Genomic DNA, 19,811 nt, shown 5'->3' on the forward strand with positions numbered 1-19,811 from the left:
TAGAACTTCCCGTGCAAGCTCAAGCCCGTCCAGGCACTGTCAGCCAAGTCATTTTGAACAGCTTTAAAAGCCAACATCCCAGAGCTGTAGGTTACATCTTCTCTCATCAATCCAGGTCTGTTCCAGCTCCACTCTGGCTCACTCCATTCTTGTGTCCTAGCCTCTTACTCCCAGACCCCACTCCTCCCACACCCAGCACGGGTCCTGCGGGTCACCATTCCATGGCGAAGATTGTGGCCTCTGAGCAGGGAGGCAACCAGGATAAGAGAGCAAGGACAGCATCAGCAGCCATGTGGCGGAGGTAGTGAGCGAGGCCAGCATTGAGACGGAGATCATGGAAGAGTGACTCGATTCCCAAGTTCATGTTCACCTACTTATTTTAGTACTGACAACGTGCCAAACACTAATGGGTGACAGAGGACAGGTGTGAACAAAAGAGACAACCAACCCATGTCCTCACAGAGCTTGCATTCTAAAAGGTGCAGATAGCAAGTCACATATGGTCCACTGCAATAACACAAGGTGATAAGAGAATAATCCAAGTGAGAGTTGGTGATGGCTTAGACCAGTGTCACACTTAGAGGGAATGAGGTCAGTCTAGGAGATCTGAGTGAGAAGTTTTCATTGGTGACCATCATCTAATATAATCAAGAATTATCTGGAGAAAATTCTTGTCTGGTCCCTGGCCACTTTCAGTCTCCTCGAGCCTGCCTCTCGGTAGCAGTTGGCTTAACCCTTGTTCTGAGCGGTGCTGCCCTGTGTGTCCTACTAGTCTAAGCAGATTTGTGCACTTCATTAAGGATGTACACATCAGTTTACAAATTGATAAAGAGACCACAGGCCTCCCATGAATGGCCGTATTTGAGAAGAGATTATTCTGTCTTTAAACAGCCTTCCTCTTCGCTTCTGGGTAAACATCCTGAAGAACCCTCAGTTTGTCTTTGACATTAAGAAGACGCCACACATAGATGGCTGTTTGTCAGTGATTGCCCAGGCATTCATGGATGCCTTTTCTCTCACGGAGCAGCAACTAGGGAAGGTAAGGCCCAGCTTCCCGTTTCTTAAACATGCTCCCAAGTTGGAAGCACTCTGTTTTGTACATATCCAAGTAATAAGTGGGTCTGAACTACACTGGCTGAAAAAAAAGTCAATCTTGGTCACTATAAATTTGCTTTTCTTTAAAATTTGTCACATTTACTTTTTTTATTTTTTTGTTTTTTGGGGGTACCGGCAACTGAACTCAGGAGCACTTGACCCCTGAGCCACATTCCCATCCCTATTTTGTATTTTATTTAGAGACAGGATCTCACTGAGTTGCTTAGTGCCTCGATAAGGCTGGCTTTGAACTCGAGATCCTCCTGCCTCAGTCTCCCAAGCTGCTGGGATTACAGGCATGTACCACCTCCCCCAGCCACATTTACTTTAAATGTAATTGTTTTTAAAGTGAAAACCAAAGTAATTAGCCCATCTTATTACAGAATTGTGCCTCTGAAAAACTTCACCACCAAGCAAACATTTTGTCTTCTAGAAAAACATTTGATGGCCACTGATAAACTACTAACCCAGAGTATGAAACTATTAATATTTGCCCAAGTTAATTCCATCTGAATATATTTTTTAAAAGTCTATTCAAATATAACAAATAGCTTATGGGGAAGAAAATTTTGCCTGAGATTTCTAACAATACGAGTTTGTCAGTTTATAATCAAAGCCATGAATATTGCTTTCCGATGGCTTTCTTTGCTGATCAAAAGCCCCAAGAAAGCAAAGGAAGATAAAAATACACAGCAAACTTTGAAAAAGATGTTTTGGTCCTTTTCAAGCACTCCAGAATATTTTAAACCAAGCAATATCTGTATCTAATGGATTTCAGAAAATCTTTGAACACTGAGAAATGGCTCTTTGGTAGGATTTTTCAGAGTACCTGGAATGAACGGTGATTGATGTTTCGCGGGTGCCTCAGATCCCTCGTCATAATTTCAATTTTGTCACCACTCTTCCTGCAAAATGAACCTGATTCCACTTTTGTCTTCCCTGGCGTTGCCTGATCTCTCAAGGCGAAATCCTCTGCATTATCTTTGACTCTTCTTCCTTCCCCCAAGTCCACTCCCTTTCTCTATAGCGCCTGTCCCTTTGTCCCCTCTCCACTGGGGTAACTGCCTCCTGATGCATGTGCGTGCCCCTGCTGTCTACCCAGCTTCTTCTAAACTTCTCCTTTTCACTGTGTCTCTGGTTATCTTTCTAAATCATCAATCTGAACTTGCCAGCATCCTGCTTAGGAAACTGAGAATGTTTCCGTGACCTACCAGGGGAAGTCTTCACCGTGCTGCATGACCCTTCCTGCTTGGCTTCAGGCCTCTTTTATGGCCTCATCATTTTCTGGCCCACTCCATGTTTTCACTTTCCCACACAACCAGGAACTTGTTTCCATTCTCTTTGCTCCTGTCTTTCCTGCCTCACAACCCTTCTGTCTGGTAAAATCCTACTATTTCATTCCTTCATTCACAAACATGATTTCCTGATGTGTGCCAGAGACCGCAGGAGATGCCCCTCAGTGAACCTTTCCCGAGGCACGTTCCACAGGCCTTTCTTTATTCCATGAATAAACTTCAACTTAGCAGGCAGCACCCTAAAAGACACTTACATACTTGTTTATAGTACATTTTCTTTACAGTGTGCTAATTACTTTAAAATTACTTACTAACTAGATTGTAAGCTTCTCAAAGTCAGGTCATCTTTGTATACTTTGAGTGCCTGCCTAAATATTCATAGAATTAACGAATGATCATTGCAGTTTGTGAGTTCCAGTCAAACTTGACAGGAAAACCTCAGAAATATATCAGTCCAGGTTATCTTTCAGAATGATTCGTCAAACCATTGATTTAGCCATTGGACTTTATAAAACGCACCCTATCATTAACTCGCCTATCTTCCCTGAGTAGAATTTTACATTTTGTGAAAAACCATGGCAATTTAAAATAAAATCTTCACTTATCTTATTTTAAAATATTCTCACCATTATAATTATATACAACCATTCAAACTGCCTAGGAACCTTTGCAAAATCAGACATCACAGCCACCAATACCAATAACCATGCACTTTCTTGAGGGAATTGGAAGATCTTTATAACCTAATGAAATAAGAGGGACAGGCTGGAAAATCTGCCACTGCCAATTACTTACCAGCTTCAGAGTTATATAAAGGGCTCAATCAGACCTACAATCAAGTCTTTTATAAATGCCAAAATTCACTGGTGGGTGAGGATGAGAGCAAATGTTTTTAATTCAGGCTTTTTACCACCATTTGTAATGAACTATGATTGAAATAAGTTCCATTGTTACAGTAACTCAAAATCATGCAAAAATAATAATTTTAGTTCTTTTATGAGAGGAAGGCAGAATATATTAGCATTTAATACGCCTGAAAATAACAGTGACTCACCAGAACTATCTAGATGGCAGTCAGTCACTCAGTCAACATTTATTGAGGCCTCCTGCATGAAGCCTTGTTAGCAGGTGTAATACTGGTTGGTGGCGGGGATTCAGCTACTCTGTACTATTGTTACAAATTCCCCATGTTTTTTACTCTTTTGGTGGTGAATTCTTTTTTGCAGGAAGCACCAACTAATAAACTTCTCTATGCCAAGGATATCCCGACCTACAAAGAGGAAGTAAAATCTTATTACAAAGCAATCAGGGATTTACCTCCATTGTCATCTTTAGAAATGGAAGAATTCTTAACTCAGGAATCTAAGGTAGCATTCAGCAGAAATAAGCTTGCATTTGGTTACTCTTTTTAAAAACGAATTTGAGTCTCTCAACAGGCCTTTCTTTGTTCTAGAAACACGAAAATGAATTTAATGAAGAAGTGGCCTTGACAGAAATCTACAAATACATCGTAAAATATTTTGATGAGGTAAGATTGTATTTCACATCTTTTTAAGCTATGACTCAGCCACAAGGATTGATTATAGCATCTGTGGGTCTCAGGACAGTTCTGGCATCCCAAACAGCCAGAAAGGGAGGCCAGAAAGCCTGCCTGAGATGGGGGATCCTGGCACCGAGCCAGACCCTGCACACGGCTGTCCCTCTGATAGTTGATCATGCTGCCCGCCTTTGGACCAGCCTGAATTTACATTTGAGTTCATGGGGCCTACAGCCACAATGACTCAAGTTAACTTTAATGAGTAAGTGGTGGCCCTGTTAAATGGGGCCAGCTTATGCTTGATTGTAGTCTGCTAAAAATGAAAGCTAAGCCTATTAACTCGCCTAGATTCTGTATTCAATAGTTATAGGAAATTATGACATATTTCTAACTTAAGCAACTATTTCAATTCTCCTTTGATTAATTCTCCTTAATCTGGATGCATTGTTTCCAAATAAATGTTAATTCCCCCTTCCCTGATTCCCCCCACTCAGTCATGCTGGGACAGGCTATCCATGTCACTGGTGAGAATAGCTCACCAATTCCATTTGCTACTTGAAGATCAAGTGAAGCGCTAAGGTAGGGTAGAGGCAATGAGTTCCTTAAACATGATAAGCATCCCTCTCTTTCCAGGGGTTAGGGGTGAGAAGGGGCGCACTGGGGTGGGGAGAGGAGGGACTAGGCTGCCCAGGACGGGAGGTAAGGGAGGGAAGTTTTCCTCTCAGACTAGGATGCCCCTGCCTGCTGCATTGAAGGAGAAATATTTGCCTGCATGTTGGCTGCCCAGGAATGCTTGCTGTGCTTGGAATGGCTGTGATATAATGCATAAAGTAGGGCCTGGGAAGTCTGGCCCCATATTTGTAAGCAAATAGTTGGTATTTTCTTGTGGGCTTCTATTTTAAGCCAAAGTGTTGTTGATCCTGTGATAATGACTTAGCAAAACAACTTGCAAAGTGAGTATGTAAATGATCGAAGAAAATGCTGGCATCTGTTTCATACAGATTTTACCACTCACGGCATCAGGAATGCAAAAAAAAAAAAAAAAAGGAATTGTAATGCTAAAACCACAATATCTAAAATAACTGTTCTAATTGTCAACAGATTCTAAATAAACTAGAAAGAGAACGAGGGCTGGAAGAAGCTCAGAAACAACTCTTGCATGTAAAAGTCTTATTTGATGAAAAGAAGAAATGCAAGTGGATGTAAGCACTCTGGGGCCTGGCTTAACCTGGCAAAGTTCTTCAGACGACTTGGGAGCAAAATGGCTGCTTGAGCTACTCTGTGTCGTTAAATTTTTAAGTTTGCACATGGGTTCCACTTTGAGCACTGTCTTTTCAAGAGACCAAGGCACATGCACAGCTTTTAGAAAGCGTATCAACCACTGTGCCTGTGTATACCGTGGGAACCCTTCTGTAAATAGAGTTGAAGTGGTTGTTGCAAACAGCCTCCTTGTTTACAGAGAATACAGGGCCAGTAAGCAAGTGTCAGTATTGTAATTACAGTCTCCACTTAAGCACAATGTTATCTAAGTGGTTTTGTTGGAAACTACAGCTATGTAGCACTTGTGACTACACTGCACCTCTGCAGAAAAGGGATACTCAAAATGTGAAATGAGTCATTTGGAAACAAGGTGGGGGTGTTAGGGCAACCTCGAGGATTTGCAGCATTGAAACTTTCCCTAGTAGTTCTTGGAAAAGCTGACCGCAGAATTTGGTAGTGTGTACACTTAGCATTTGTGAGTGTGTGTGTGTGTTTAAACCAAAAACTAACAGTGTTGCAACATTGTTGAAAGGGCTCGTGTTTTTCAGCGGTCACCAACTGCACTCCACCGAACTCACCTCCATTGCATCAAGGAGCTCTAAAGCAAGGAGAGTGAGTGGGCTTTACTGAAATGCAATGGCATTTTACCCACTGTGTCCTAATGTATGTTCCTTTTTTAATTTATCTTTTCATACTAAATGTATTTGATAGTGGTCATGTTGGGTATTATATAAAGAAAAATTTGTTTATTTCTGTTGAAAAACCTTGATCAGAACTATCTGTGGAAGTGTAAGTCACTCCTCTAATCCTACATTTCTATACTAGTGTCTCCTTGCTTTAGATTTCTGGTGAACCCTGTGGTTATAAATACTTGTGTGTGATTAAAAAAAAAAAGATACATTCTGCATTTCATCAGATTGTTGTTCACACTGGAGTATTATATATAAATATATATATTTGAGGCCCCAGGCCTGAAAAATATTAGTATACAACTTGGTATCTTAGTCTTACTATGTACTTTTTGAAAGTATTCCTTACAGGAGAAAGAATTTAAAATACCCCATTTTATTCATGCCTTTCTTTTTAAATAATTCCCTTTCCAGTTATACTGTAGTCTTTTTATTGCTGAGTTTTTTATTCCTGAATTTTTGCTGCTCATGACCAATTTTAATACCACTGTGTTTTCCTTCTATTAAACCAGAAGTAAAAAGTGTTAATTGGCAACTGTCAAGCTTTTCTTGTGGCAGGCACCTTTTACCCTTGGTGCTCTAATCCCCAATCTAGGATAGAAATTTTATCAAGTAGCAAACCACTGATCACACATTCCTTAAAACCATTTACCAACACTGTATGGAACATCAGGACTGAAATGTGAATTTGTCTTAGGTAAATGCAATTCATTTTCGCTCCTTAATATCTGGTAAAGTGTGAGAGAGGTGATACCTCACCCAACAGTTAAGAGAAATACGCAGTTACTGCCCTGATACACACCTTCCCAATCCTGTCACTTTTGACCATTGTCTGTCCAATGGACGCATCTCAAAAATACTACCAAATAGGTTACTTGTAGGTCTAAAGGTGAGAGGTCTGGTCCCCATCCAAAGCTGCTACAGTCTTCAAAGAGGTGAAGGCGTTCATCAGAGAACTGTAAGAGTTGAGAGCCAAGGGTAGGAGAGTTGCCCAAAAGACTTCCCTTCTTTAGGGTACAGAAAACTTAAAGGATCAGCGACAGCTTTATTTATCTAAGTACTTACTAAATGCTACGTGAGGGTGTCCCTGTCCAGCTCTGGCACACGAGTCCTGTGTGGAGAGTTACCTCCTCTTCCAGGTACTGTGCTGTTAGGAACTTTGGGCAAGTCACTTACCTCTTTGTGCCTCAATTTCTGTATAATATTTCTAACCTACCTCACTGAGGTGGTGTGAAGATTCACTAATGTATGTAGCGTGTTTGTCAATCCACCAGTGAAAAGCACTATCTAGATCACATTTTGGATCACATTAGCCAAATGCAGTAAATGGCCAAATTAGATGTGTGCTGAAGACAATCAGTCACTGGGTCTACATTAAACAGCAACTAGAGAAACAAATGGCAAACAATATTTTTAAGTTTCTTTGCATATTTTTTGGTGCAAAACAATTCATTTATAAACTTTTTTTTTCTAACACTAGTGTCTACAGCAGCATTTAAAAATTAATTCTGTTACCTTTTCCATATTAGGATTTAAAGTCTATTTCTTATTGTATACCTGATTGAAGCTGTTCTTGGAGATGAATGTTTTAAATGTCTATATCCAAAAATAAACATTTTGATGTAATCATGTACTGTTTTAGTTTTCTTTCCCCGCCCCCGCCCCCCCCCCCCCCCCCCCCATTTTCTACTTACAGGTAAACTTAAGTTTCTTGCTAAATGATGCTAAGGGTTGCTCAGTTACATTCCTGTCCTCCAATATCATCTTGGATATTGACTGTGAAGACTTCTCAATAATGAACACTCTATTTAGTTTGGAAGATTTGAGCTTTGTCTTGATGTGAATTAATTTCAGAATTCCTTGAAAAGATATTACATAAGAAAACTTCCAAAAGATGCAGAGTGAAAAACAAGGTAAATAATGGCATATTAGGAAAACAGAAATAAAACATAATTGATTTGATCCAAAATAATGGGAAACAAAGTTAAATAACTATTTCTAGAGGGACCCCACTAGGTTCAAATTATGTGATCAACAACCCCTTAAAACAGCGATAGGATTTAATTACTGATTCCAACTCAACAAAGCCAAAATCAGTGAAGTCTTCCAAATTGCTAAACGTACACTCTAAGATCAAAAAATTAAACACAAAACAATATAGTTAGGTAGAAAAATATTTATTAAGCTCTTTAATAAATTATGTGTACATGGCTTTTAGAAAAGGTAGCCTTTTGCAATTAACATATATCTTTAGATACATTTAAGATTTTTTTCAGACTGTACCTTTAAATTGTCATCTTTTTCCCCAAAACTAGAGGTTTACAACTCTTGTATATAGTAAAGCAGCTTACTTCTTATTGTCAAGCACCTCAGAGATGAGGAAAAAGAGTTCAAGATGGACACATTTCAGGCAAAATTCCAAAAAAAATTCAAAAGTAAAAATTTAAAAACTTGATTCCCTGTTTATTATTTATTTTTATATTCAGATATTATATATTGTAAGTATCTCTGAAACTTTCTTTTAATGCTTTACTTGTCATCAGTATAATTGGAAAATCTGAATATTGTGCAATGCAGCATGTAGCTGGTATCTTTTCTAGAGGCACATTTCAAGTATTTTGGCAAACAGTAATAAAGTATATCAATGCCACATATGTTAAAACTGCATGCTTTATTGAGTCTCTTTCTTTCATCCCTTTGATCTGCCTTTTATCCAAGAACATCATTCCCCAGGAGATCCAAGTTCCTCTAGTTGTTTTCTTTGTGTTGTTTCTAGTTCTTCCAGTCTTTTGCGAAGTAGAGAGAGTTCCCTTTGATGCTGTTCCTCCTTAAAAATGATGTAGGAAAGCACAGTGAAAGAAACGGTCAGGGAAAAAAAAAACAACCACCTAGAAAATAGTCACAGCTGGGTAGTACCCTTTCCTGTCTCTTTTACATAGGCCTGCAACAACCTGGCAGGGCAACGATGTCCACATTAGCCGTCTAAAAACAGACTACCATGGGTGAAGCACTATACTAACTACTGTTTCTCTCCTGCCTCAGGCTCTACCCTTAAGCAAAATCCAGACTATTCTTCCCTAGGTGTAAAATTCACCAGGGAGTAAATTAGAAATACTAAGGGCCAGGTATACTTACATGGCAACTTTCAAACAAGACTGGTTTTAACAGCTGTTTATTACAAACAAAGCACTTGGTCTGAGATTCAGTTCAGTAGCTAAAATTTTCCACACTTTAACATTATAAACCATAATTACTTATTAAATATCCATCTTCTGAAAACCATCCAATCAATTTGATTCCTTCAATATCTCAGGGGCCTGATACAACAAAAGGAGTCCAGATTTGGAATCACAGGATTTAGGTTTAAAATTTAACAGGCATTAAGCTATGACCTTAGGCAAGTAACTCCACTTCTATGACTTGGGTTCTTCATCTATGAATTGGGAATAATAATACCTGCCTCAAAGATTTTCATTCATGTTAAAAGGTAGGTAAGATGCAGAGTGAACTGCATTAGTAAATGCTCACTAGTGGTGTAGGAATAAGCTATAAACTCTAGCCTACTCAAAGACTCATTAATCAAGTTGCTTGGCTATTGCTCAATAGGAGATTTTACTCCCAGCACCATCACTTTAAAGGAATGGAATACATTCAAATCTACTTTTCAGCACATTTCTATGATAAATGAAAGAAAAAAAGTTAATGCTGGCCTTAAATGGGTATGCCATTTTTGTGACTAAGATCACATTTACAATTTGAGTTTAATCTCTGTTTACACAGACTTATAGACATGTTTGACTTCCCTTCTCCTAAAATAAATGCTCATACCTGCATATGTGGAGGAAAGGACAGTTCCATGCCTGGAACCATGGCTGATGACTGCATGCTAACAGGATTGACAGATGCTGTTGGAGGCATGTTAGGAACCAAAATTAGACTTCGAAATTCATTATGTCGTCTCTGTATATCCTTTAGTCTTTTCTGAAGCCTTGTATATTCTTCAAATGGAACATTTTGTCTTAAAAAGGACAAAAGAAAGTGTTTGTTCTTTAATAGTTATACGCTATTGAAAAATTGTATGATTCATAACATAAACTAGAAAAGGAGGATTTGTAAACTATGATATATCTGTATACTATATAAAAATCTACTTACCTAGAAACGTAAACATGACATCTTAATCATATATGGTTACTAGCACTAATTTTAAGATTTTATTTGCCAATTAATCAAAGATTTAAAATAGTTTGAGACTTTTACTTTCATTTCCACAGTCTCCCCCATCCCCTTCTACCCATCAATCATGAAACTAAAAGGAGATTCTTTAAACCACAAAAATATTCACAGTATGGAAGGGTTAAATCTTATGAAATTGGCATCTTTTAGGTGAAATATGGTCAAATATAAAGAATTACATATAGTTCAACCTATTTTTTTAAATGCAGGTGTGATATCATGATATAACAACAACAAAAAGTATTGTTTGTCCCTGGGTCCTGGTACACAGCTCCTTAAAACCCTTGGAATCCTGGGAGTGAAAAGAGCATCTTTTGTATGATAATGAGATGACTGGCAGCTGGGGGACCCTAGAAAGCTTCAGAATAAAGGCAGGCCACGAGAGAAAGATTAAGGCTTGGTTAAAGAGCTGCAACTTGCAGTTTCACCTCACCTGCACCTCAGAAAGAGGCTGAAGGTTGACCAACAAAATTTGACTTTAAATGACCAACAATGTAAACAATCATGTCCACATAAGAAGCTGCCATAAAATAACCCAACTAACAGAGTTTGGAGGTTGGTGCCGCTACACAGGGCATGGAAGCTCATGCATCTCCTCCATACCTCTTCCTTCTGGTTGTTCATCTGTATCCTTTGTAATATCCTTTATAATAAACTGGTAAGTGTAAGTAAAGCATTTCTAAGGCCTGTGAACTACTCTATCAAATTAATCAAACTCAAGAAGAGGGACATAAGAATCTCAATCTATAGCCTGCCCATCAGAAGCATAGGTCACAACCTGGGATTTGTAATTGGCATCTGCAATGGGAACAGTCAACCTGTCAACCATTGGGGACTCAATCTGATAATGTCAGAATTGAATTATAGGACATCCAGCTGATGTCCACTGGAGAATTACCTGACTAGTGTAAGGGAAAACCTCCACACATCTGGTATCAGTGTCATGTTGACTATGTAAGAGTAGGAAAAATACTGCTTCTTCCTATCTTCTATAGTAATTACAAAGGTGAAGCTACCTAACTTTAAGAAAAAAATGACAAGGGAAAATAAAACAAATCACCATCTTTTGTGACATGACGATCCTTATCATGAATCACACCAGTTACCAAATTCAGTTTCAAAATTATTCAAAGTCCTGAATCAGCCAGGCACATTGGCACATTCCTATTATCTGAGCAACTTGGGAGGCTGAGGTAGGAAGATCATAGGTTCAAGGTCAGTCTCAGTAACTTAATGAAACCCTGTCTCAAAATAAAATTTAGAAATACTTCAATATTAGTGGTCATGAAGGAAGTAGGAATGTAAATTTAGTGATTTCCTACTTTGAAACAAAGTATTGTATAATTGTCATGATCCACAATTTAGAAACCTCTTGAGTGTTCTTAAAAACACCAATGGTGGAGGGGGATGACTGATTCACATTTTGTTAAGAATCACAACAAAGAACACTAGTGTACATCATATTATAGGCAATTTCTATTATAAAAAAAGTACTGAAAACTACCACTATTTAGCTGAATCCAGAAAAACATTTCTTATTCTCTTGAATTTAATACAATACTAAATCAATATAAAACCACTAACACCAATCTAATAAGGCAAATCTTCTCTGCTCAAAAAATGTTAAGGATGATTATTAGCTATGCTTAGATGTGCCTATAAAACCAGAAGTGATAGCCCAGCAATATTTTTCCATGCCAGAAAACCAAAACTGACCTTTGATTCAAAGTTGTAGCCATGATTTTCAGAACTATACGATAGCCACAACTGCATTAGCAGTAAGAACTCACACCACTCCTAGATAGCAAAGCCAGTTACTATATACTAAAGCCAGTGACTGACCTTTTATGTCAATCTCAACCATAAACTCAAACTTTTTGGTTTAAAGGAAAAATCAGTCAGAAAGAGAAATATAAGATAATGCATTAGTGGATATCAAATAGTTTTAGATATCTTTTAAATATATATATTTTAAAAGAAAACAAAGTATGTTCTCAGAAACAAAGTACTATGACATCAAAATAACTACATGGAGGGAGACCAAGACGGTGGACTAGAGGGTGACTGCGTCTCATGTTGCTCCAGAACTCAGGGTTCAAGAAGAGGAGGTATTGAGGGACTCGAGACCAACTCAGCCGCCGCGTGAGTCTCTCCCACTGGGTGAGGCTCCGTGTCCTGGAACACGGGGAACTTCATGGAGAAGAGCTGCCCAGCGAGACTCCCCCACTGCAGCAGTGAACCTGGACAGCTGGGAGAGTCGCAGAGGGCTGCCCAGTGAGAGGCTTTCATGCAGAGCTAGGCTCCCCCCACCCAGGCGGCAGCCCCGGACCACAGGCAGTAAGTGGGAGACTTACTCGCAGGGCAAGGCTCCAGGCGCAGGTGGTAGTTCCCAGATCAAAGGGAATTTCTCGGAGGAGAGCTGCCCAGCGAGACTCTCCCACCAGGTGAGTCTTCCCAGTCAGGCAAAGGTTTCCCACCAAGGTGGTAGAACCAGAGACTCAGACTAAGACCCAGACCAGCCGTGCCCCAGCCCGCAGTCTAGTCCCCCTTTGGCTGACCATCGATCAACAAGTGGAGGCGCCTCTGCCCACTAACAAGGAATATACCCCACCTGAAGGCCACCAACCTAGAGGGGCAGCTTCCTTGTGGATCACTACATTATCAAGTTCCTTCAAGACTTCAGGCTACTGAAGGCTAGGAGGTGAGTTATTGGAAATCTACAGGGACAGAGGAAATCTGCAATACCTCAGAGTTTCACTACTAGAGGGGAAGGTACCTGAGCAATATGAGAAAACAAGGGAAGAAAATGTCCCAAACAAACCTAGATGGTACATCAATAAAATCCAAAGACAGAATGGCAGAAGAAATGTCAGAAAGGGAGTTCAGAATGTACATAATTAAAATGATCAGAGAAGCAAACAATGAGATGAAAGAGCAAACGCAGGCTTTAAGTGATTGCACCAATCAATAGTTAAAAGAGCAAATTCGAGAAGCAAAAGATCATTTCAATACAGTTAGAGATACTGAAAAAAAAAAAAAAAAAAAAAAAAAAACAGAAATCCTTGAAATAAAGGAAACAATAAACCAAATTAAAAACTCCATAGAAAGCATAACCAATAGGATAGAACACCTGGAACACAAAACCTCAGACATTGAAGACAAAATGTTTAATCTTGAAAACAAAGTTGACCAAACAGAGAAGATGGTAAGAAATCATGAATAGAATCTACAAGAACTATGGATATCATGAAAAGGACAAATTTAAGAATTACTGGGATTGAGGAAGGCTCAGAGAAATAAACCAATGGAATGAACAATCTATTCAATGAAATAATGTCAGAAAATGTCCCAAATCTGAAGAATGAAATGGAAAATCAAATACAAGAGGCTTATAGGATTCCAAATATACAAAATTACAACAGAATCACACCAAGGCACATTATAATGAAAATACCTATCATACAAAATAAAGACAGAATTTTAAAGGCTGCGAGAGAAAAGAATAAAATTACATTCAGTGGGAAACCAATATGGATATCAGCAGATTTTTCAACCCAGACCCTAAAAGCTAGAAGGGCCTGGAACAACATTTTTCAAGCTCTGAAAGAAAACAGATGCTAACCAAGAATCTTATACCCAGAAAAATTTACCTTCAGATTTGATGATGAAATAAAATCCTTCCACGATAAACAAAAGCTAAAAGAATTTACAAAAAGAAAGCCTGCACTACAGAACATTCTCAGCAAAATATTCCATGAGGAAGAGATGAAAAACAATGATGTAAATCAGCAAAGGGAGGAACTACCTGAAAGGAATAGCCAAATAAAGGAGAAACCAAGTCGTGTCAAAAAACAAAAATGAGTCAAATGACCGGGAATACAAATCATAACAAATCACATCTCAATAATAAGGTTTCTCTCAGCAAAGGATACTATCAGCAATGTGAAGAGAGAGCCTACAGAGTGGGAGAATATCTTTGCCACTGGTACTTCAGATAGAGCACTGATTTCCAGAATATATAAAGAACTCAAAAAACTACACGAAGAATACAAATAACCCAACCAACAAATGGGCTAAGGATATGAACAGACGCTTCACAGAAGATCTACAAGCAATCAACAGATATGAAAAAACGTTCAACATCTCTAGTAATAAGAGAAATGCAAATCAAAACTACACTAAGATTCCATCTCACCCCAATTAGAATGGCGATTATCAAGAATACAAGCAACAGTAGGTGTTGGCGAGGATGTGGGGAGAAAAGTACACTCATACATTGCTGGTGGGGTAGCAAATTAGTGCAGCCACTCTGGAAAGCAGTATGGAGATTCCTTAGAGAACTTGGAATGGAACCACCATTTGACCCAGCTATTCCATTCCTAGGCCTATACCCAAAGGACTTAAAATCAGCATACTACAGAGATCACATCAATGTTCACAGCTGCTCAATTCACAATAGCCAGATTGTGAAACCAACCTAGATGCCCCTCAAGTGATGAATGGATAAAGAAATGTGATATATAGATTATATATATATATATATATATATAAAAATACATACACACAATGGAATATTACTCAGCCATAAAGAATAATAATTATGGCATTTGCAGGCAAATAGATGAAATTGGAGAATATCATGCTAAGTGAGATAAGCCAATCTCAAAAAACCAAAGGACGAATGATCTTGCTGATAAGTGGATGATGATACACAATGGGGGGTGGGTGGGAGGCAAGAATGGAGGAAGGCAGAACTGAATAGAGGGAAAAGAGGGGTGGCGGGGAGGAAAAAATAACAGAATGAATCAAACACCATTACCCTATGTAAATGTATGATTACACAAATGGTACACCTCTACTTCATGTACAACCAGAGAAACAAGTTGTACTCCATTTGTTTACAATTAAAAAAAAAAAAAAAACTACATGTAATACAAATACATTACCTATTTAACACCTGATTTTCTGTCTCCAATTCTTCTTTCTTTGCCTCCAAGACTTCTACTTTCTCTTGCAATCTCTTCAATTTGTTTTCATGAAGAGATTTTCTCTAAAATAGAGAAGATTAATATGAATAGGTATGTTAATACATAATTTCCTATTTGAAGAAAACTACATAATGAGTATTTTATATACCAATTTTTTTCTTTTACATTTAGAGATGAATGTTTTCAGTGAACACTGGGAACAAAGATTAGCAGATATGGTTCTTACTGAAAATTGCAAAGATAATAAACAACACTGCTACCACACTTCCTCAATGTGACAAATAGAATTATTACGAATACCAAATCAGAAAATTGGTATCAATAACTAAATTGCTGCAAATAAAAAATCTAAAGAGAAAAGGAGTCAAATTTTTCTAATGAATCTGCCTGTCTTCTACAAAAGAATCACAAGCTCTTCATTGTCCCAGAAGACTTGTTTAAAAGAACTGAAACAAAACTGAAAATTAAAAGCATGTTCGCAACTGATAAATTACTACCAAAGCAGAAAATTAAAGGATTAGAAAGCCAAGATAGAATATAAATGCCATCTCAGTTTAAAAGTCTGCCGTTCCAAATAATTATTAAAAGGGAAAAATTAACTTTACAATACACTAAGTGAAGTTTCTAATTGTAAACATTGCACAATTTCATTAAATGATATGGAAAAGTGGGTATAAGACCAAAGAAGTATATGAACAAAAGTAACATTACTTTTCAGTTTTTATAAATAGGTTTTTTTTTTTTTTTTTAATAAAAAGATGAGTATAATGTTGGAACTCACTTAGTAGCTGCAAACCTTTTAAATATTTGCTTTCTCAAATATAACAAAGTTTATAGAAAAATCCAAAGATGACCAATGTAAAATTCAGTGAAAAACCATAAATTAAATGCTGGTATGATTACCTTACTTGTCAAGAGCAATGCCATGACACAAGTATCCTACTTTTTCCCCTGGGGTCTAACCACTACCAACACCATCCTCTGAAAAGGTAAACAATTAATGTATTGCCAAAGTGATAATTTAGCTTTGCCTATTTTTGAACCTCATATGAAGTCATAGAGTGCATTCTTTTCCAAGTGACTCAATAATATAATATTGACTGATATTATATTATTCATGTTAATACCGTAAGCCACCACATAAGGCCATTACAGAATTCATTATATTCACCCCCAATCCACTACTAAGGGTCAGCTAGATCATTTCCAGTTGGGATTATCACAAGTAATTCTGCTATGGGCATTCCTTCTCATTCTTCCCACTCCTCCACACCCTCCAGTACTCCCAAAGGCCTCCTCATACTCCTCCCATTTACCCTGGGGCAAAGGATCTACTCTTCTATCTTTATGACCATAAGTATTTACTTGTGTAGGCATGAGTAATTAAGGTGTTCATCTCTCTATCCATCCACCCATCCATACAGAAATCACACGGCATATACTCTTGCATCAGGAATTTTTCTCAACATTTTATTTATGATTAAGTCATGTTATGTTAATTTGTTGTATACCACAGTAGTTCTTTCTCATTATTGTCATCCACTGTACAAATGTACCACATTTCATCCATCTTCCTGTTGATGAAAATTTGAATCATTTCCAATTTGGGGATATTATGAATAAAGTTTTTATGAACATTCCTGAACATGTTTTTGGTCGGCATATGTACTCATTCTCTTGAGTCAATATCTAGGACTAAGTCACAATCAATATATTTCAGCCTTAGTACATACTGACAGTTTTCTAAAGTGGTTTTACCAATTGCATGCCCAACAGTAAGCTATCCAGTTGTTCTACATGCTAGGCTACTTGGTATGGTCAGTCAGTTCTTTAAATTTTAGCTCTTCTGGCAGAGTATGGTACTAATTTATTGTATTTTTAATTTGCATTTTCCTGACCACTAAGGATAGTATTTTTAATTTGCATTTTCCTGACCACTAAGGATGTTCAGTACCTTTTCTTATGTATACTGGTCATCTGGATACATGTTTTTTTGTGAAGTGCCCATCCTGATCTTTTGCACATTTAAAGAAAACTTTGAATAAACTGTTTCTTATGGATTTGTAGGAGTTCTTTATATATTCAGGATATGAACCCTTTGTAGATAGACTGACCTTCTCCAAAACTGTAGTGGTAGTATCTTTCCCAAAAGTATCCTTTGAGGTCCAGGGGACAGGTCCAGCTGCCCAGGCAGGCCTGGGGTGGGGTTGGGGGACTGTTCTAGTCAGCTTTTTTACTGTTGTGACTAAATGATCTGACCAGCACAATTATAGAAGAGGAAAGGTTTATTTGAGTTTCAGAGGTCTTAGCCCACAGATGGCTGGCTCCATTCCTTGGGGCTCAGGGTGAGGCAGAACATCAAGGTGCAAGAGTGTAGCAGAGAGAAGCAGCTCACACCCCGTTGAGAGAGGCAGAGAGAGTGAGTCTCCACTCCCGAGATAAAACTTACATGCCCCAAAGCCACGCCCTAATTCCAATGTCCTCCAGTCACACCCTACCACTTCAATTAATCCCATCAAGGATTAAATCTCTGATCGGTTTAAGACTCTTACAAACCAATCGTTTTGCCTCTGAACCTTCCTGCATTGTCTCACATGTAAGTTTTTTGGGATACCCCACATCTAAATCATAACACGGACAGAGAAAGAAAAGGTGTCTTTTGATAAAAAGCAGTTCTTAATTTTAATAAAATCCAAATTCTCCATCATATCTTTTATAATTAGTGTTTTTTGTATCCTATTTAACTCTTTACTTATCTCAAGAGCCTATGATTTTTTTCCCAAGTTTTCTTCTAAACGCTTTGTTTTTACCTTTCACATTTAGGTCTCTGGTTCATTTTTATTTATGTTGTATCAATAGGTTAAGGATAATCAATTGATACACTACCCTTTACTTAAAAGATTCTTATCCATTTCCTACTAAAATGGAAATGTCCATATACTTGTCTATTTCTAGACTCTATTCTTTTCTATATGTCACTTACCTACACTTATGCCAATACCACATTGTTTGAATGATTGTAGTTTGTAAGTGTTAACATCCTGTGGTAAGTCCTCCAGCCTTACTATCCTTCAAGATTACCTTGGATATTCTCTTTCATATTCTTCTGTAAATTTTAGAATCTACTTTCTAATTTCAACAGAGACCTGATGCAATTTTGACTAGGATTCATTTAATTTATAGACAAATTTGGCAAGAACATGTTTTTTTTTTAATTTTTTAGATGTTGATGGAACTTTCATTTAATTCATTTATTTATATGTGGTGCTGAGAATCTAACCCAGTGCCTCACACATGCTAGGCAAGCTCTCTACCACCGAGCCACAACCCCAACCAAGAACATCTTAATAATAATATTGACTCTTCCAACTCACGAACATGGTATAGTTTTCTTCTTTAAGCATTCTTTAATTTTTCAAAGCAATATCTGTATTTTTCAATATATAAGCTTGATACATCCATCTTAGATTTGTTCTTAGGTATTTGCTTCTGGGTATGGATTTTATCTTATCGTGAATGGCATTTAAATGTTATTTTCATTTTCTTTTTTTGGTACTGGGAACTGAAACCAGGGATGCTTTACCACTGAGCTACATTTCTGGTACTTTTTGTTTTTTATTTTGAGACAGGAACTTGCTAACATTGCTGAGACTGGCTTCAAACTGCAGTCCTCCTGCCTCGGTCTACCAAGTTGCTGGGATTACATGTGTGCGTCACTGCATCCCACTTAAAATATTATTTTGTAATTGTTAAGTATGTAAAGATAACTGATGTTACTTGATCTTGTATCCAGCGACTTTTTTCCCCCACCCTTGCTTCATTACACTAAGTAGAACCTCCAATAAAATAGTGAACAACATGGTGATAACACACTTGCTTGTCTTGTTCCCTGACTTGGGTGAATAGAGGAAAGCATTCAATATTTAGTCAGTAAATATGGTATATTAGCTGCATGATTTTTGTAGATAACCATTTATCAGACTGAAAATTCCTTTCTATTTCTAATTTGATAAACATTTTTATCATGAGTGTTAATTCTGTGAAATTACTTTTCTGTATTTATTAAGATGATCACAATAGCTTTCCTTTTTCTGTTAGGGTGTTGAATTACTCTGATCTTACATGTTAAGCCACCTTTATTTCTGAAACAAACCCTAGATGTTATGATTTATCATAATTTAAATGTATTGGTGGAGAAAAGATAGCCTCTTCAACAAATGGTGCTGGGAGAATTGGAAATCCATATGCAACAGAATGAAACTAAACCCATCTCTCTCACCATGAACAAAAACAAACTCAAAATGGATCAAGGACCTCGGAATCAGACCAGAGACCTGCATCTTATAGAAGAAAAAGTAGGTCCAGATCTTCAACATGTCAGCTTAGGATCAGACTTCCTTAACAGGACTCCCGTAGCACAAGAAATAAAAGCAAGAATCAATAACTGGGATAGATTCAAACTAAAAAGCTTTCTCTCAGCAAAGGAAATTATCAGCAATACGAAGAAAGCCTACAGAGTGGGAGAAAATCTTTGCCAATCATACTTCAGATAGAGCACTAATCTCCAGAATCTATAAAGAACTCAAAAAACTCTACACCAAGAATGCAAATAACCCAGTCGACAAATGGGCTAAGGAAATGAATAGACACTTCACAGAAGAAGATCTACAAGCAATCAACAAACATATGAAAAAATGTTCAACATCTCTAG

The 19,811-nt window shown here is 37.7% G+C and overlaps 2 protein-coding genes across 5 annotated transcripts in view; one reads left to right on the forward strand and one right to left on the reverse strand.

Moving 5' to 3' along the window:
• Positions 1-7,502, forward strand: part of PLXNC1 (plexin C1) — a 140,719-nt gene extending 133,217 nt beyond the window's left edge. The window contains exons 28-31 of one of the 2 annotated variants that reach the window (XM_079142819.1): positions 892-1,039; positions 3,617-3,757; positions 3,844-3,918; positions 4,422-4,520. In XM_079142819.1, the coding sequence (XP_078998945.1) occupies positions 892-1,039; positions 3,617-3,757; positions 3,844-3,918; positions 4,422-4,505 (448 nt within the window). In that variant the 3' untranslated portion in view covers positions 4,506-4,520. Of the gene's footprint in view, positions 1-891; positions 1,040-3,616; positions 3,758-3,843; positions 3,919-4,421; positions 4,521-5,028 lie in introns of those variants that run through there. The other variant, XM_079142820.1, reaches the window with a different exon arrangement.
• A 535-nt stretch (positions 7,503-8,037) lies between these two features.
• CEP83 (centrosomal protein 83) overlaps positions 8,038-19,811 on the reverse strand; it is an 80,847-nt gene continuing 69,073 nt past the window's right edge. For all 3 annotated transcript variants that reach the window (XM_079142824.1, XM_079142825.1, XM_079142823.1), the window contains 3 exons: positions 15,059-15,162; positions 9,705-9,894; positions 8,038-8,703 (listed from right to left, as the gene is read on the reverse strand). In XM_079142824.1, coding sequence (XP_078998950.1) covers positions 8,599-8,703; positions 9,705-9,894; positions 15,059-15,162 — 399 coding nt within the window. In that variant the 3' untranslated portion in view covers positions 8,038-8,598. The remainder of the gene's footprint in view (positions 8,704-9,704; positions 9,895-15,058; positions 15,163-19,811) is intronic.

The sequence above is a fragment of the Sciurus vulgaris genome (assembly GCF_902686455.1).
Source record: "Sciurus vulgaris genome assembly, chromosome: 5".
NCBI classification, from domain to species: Eukaryota; Metazoa; Chordata; class Mammalia; order Rodentia; family Sciuridae; genus Sciurus; species Sciurus vulgaris.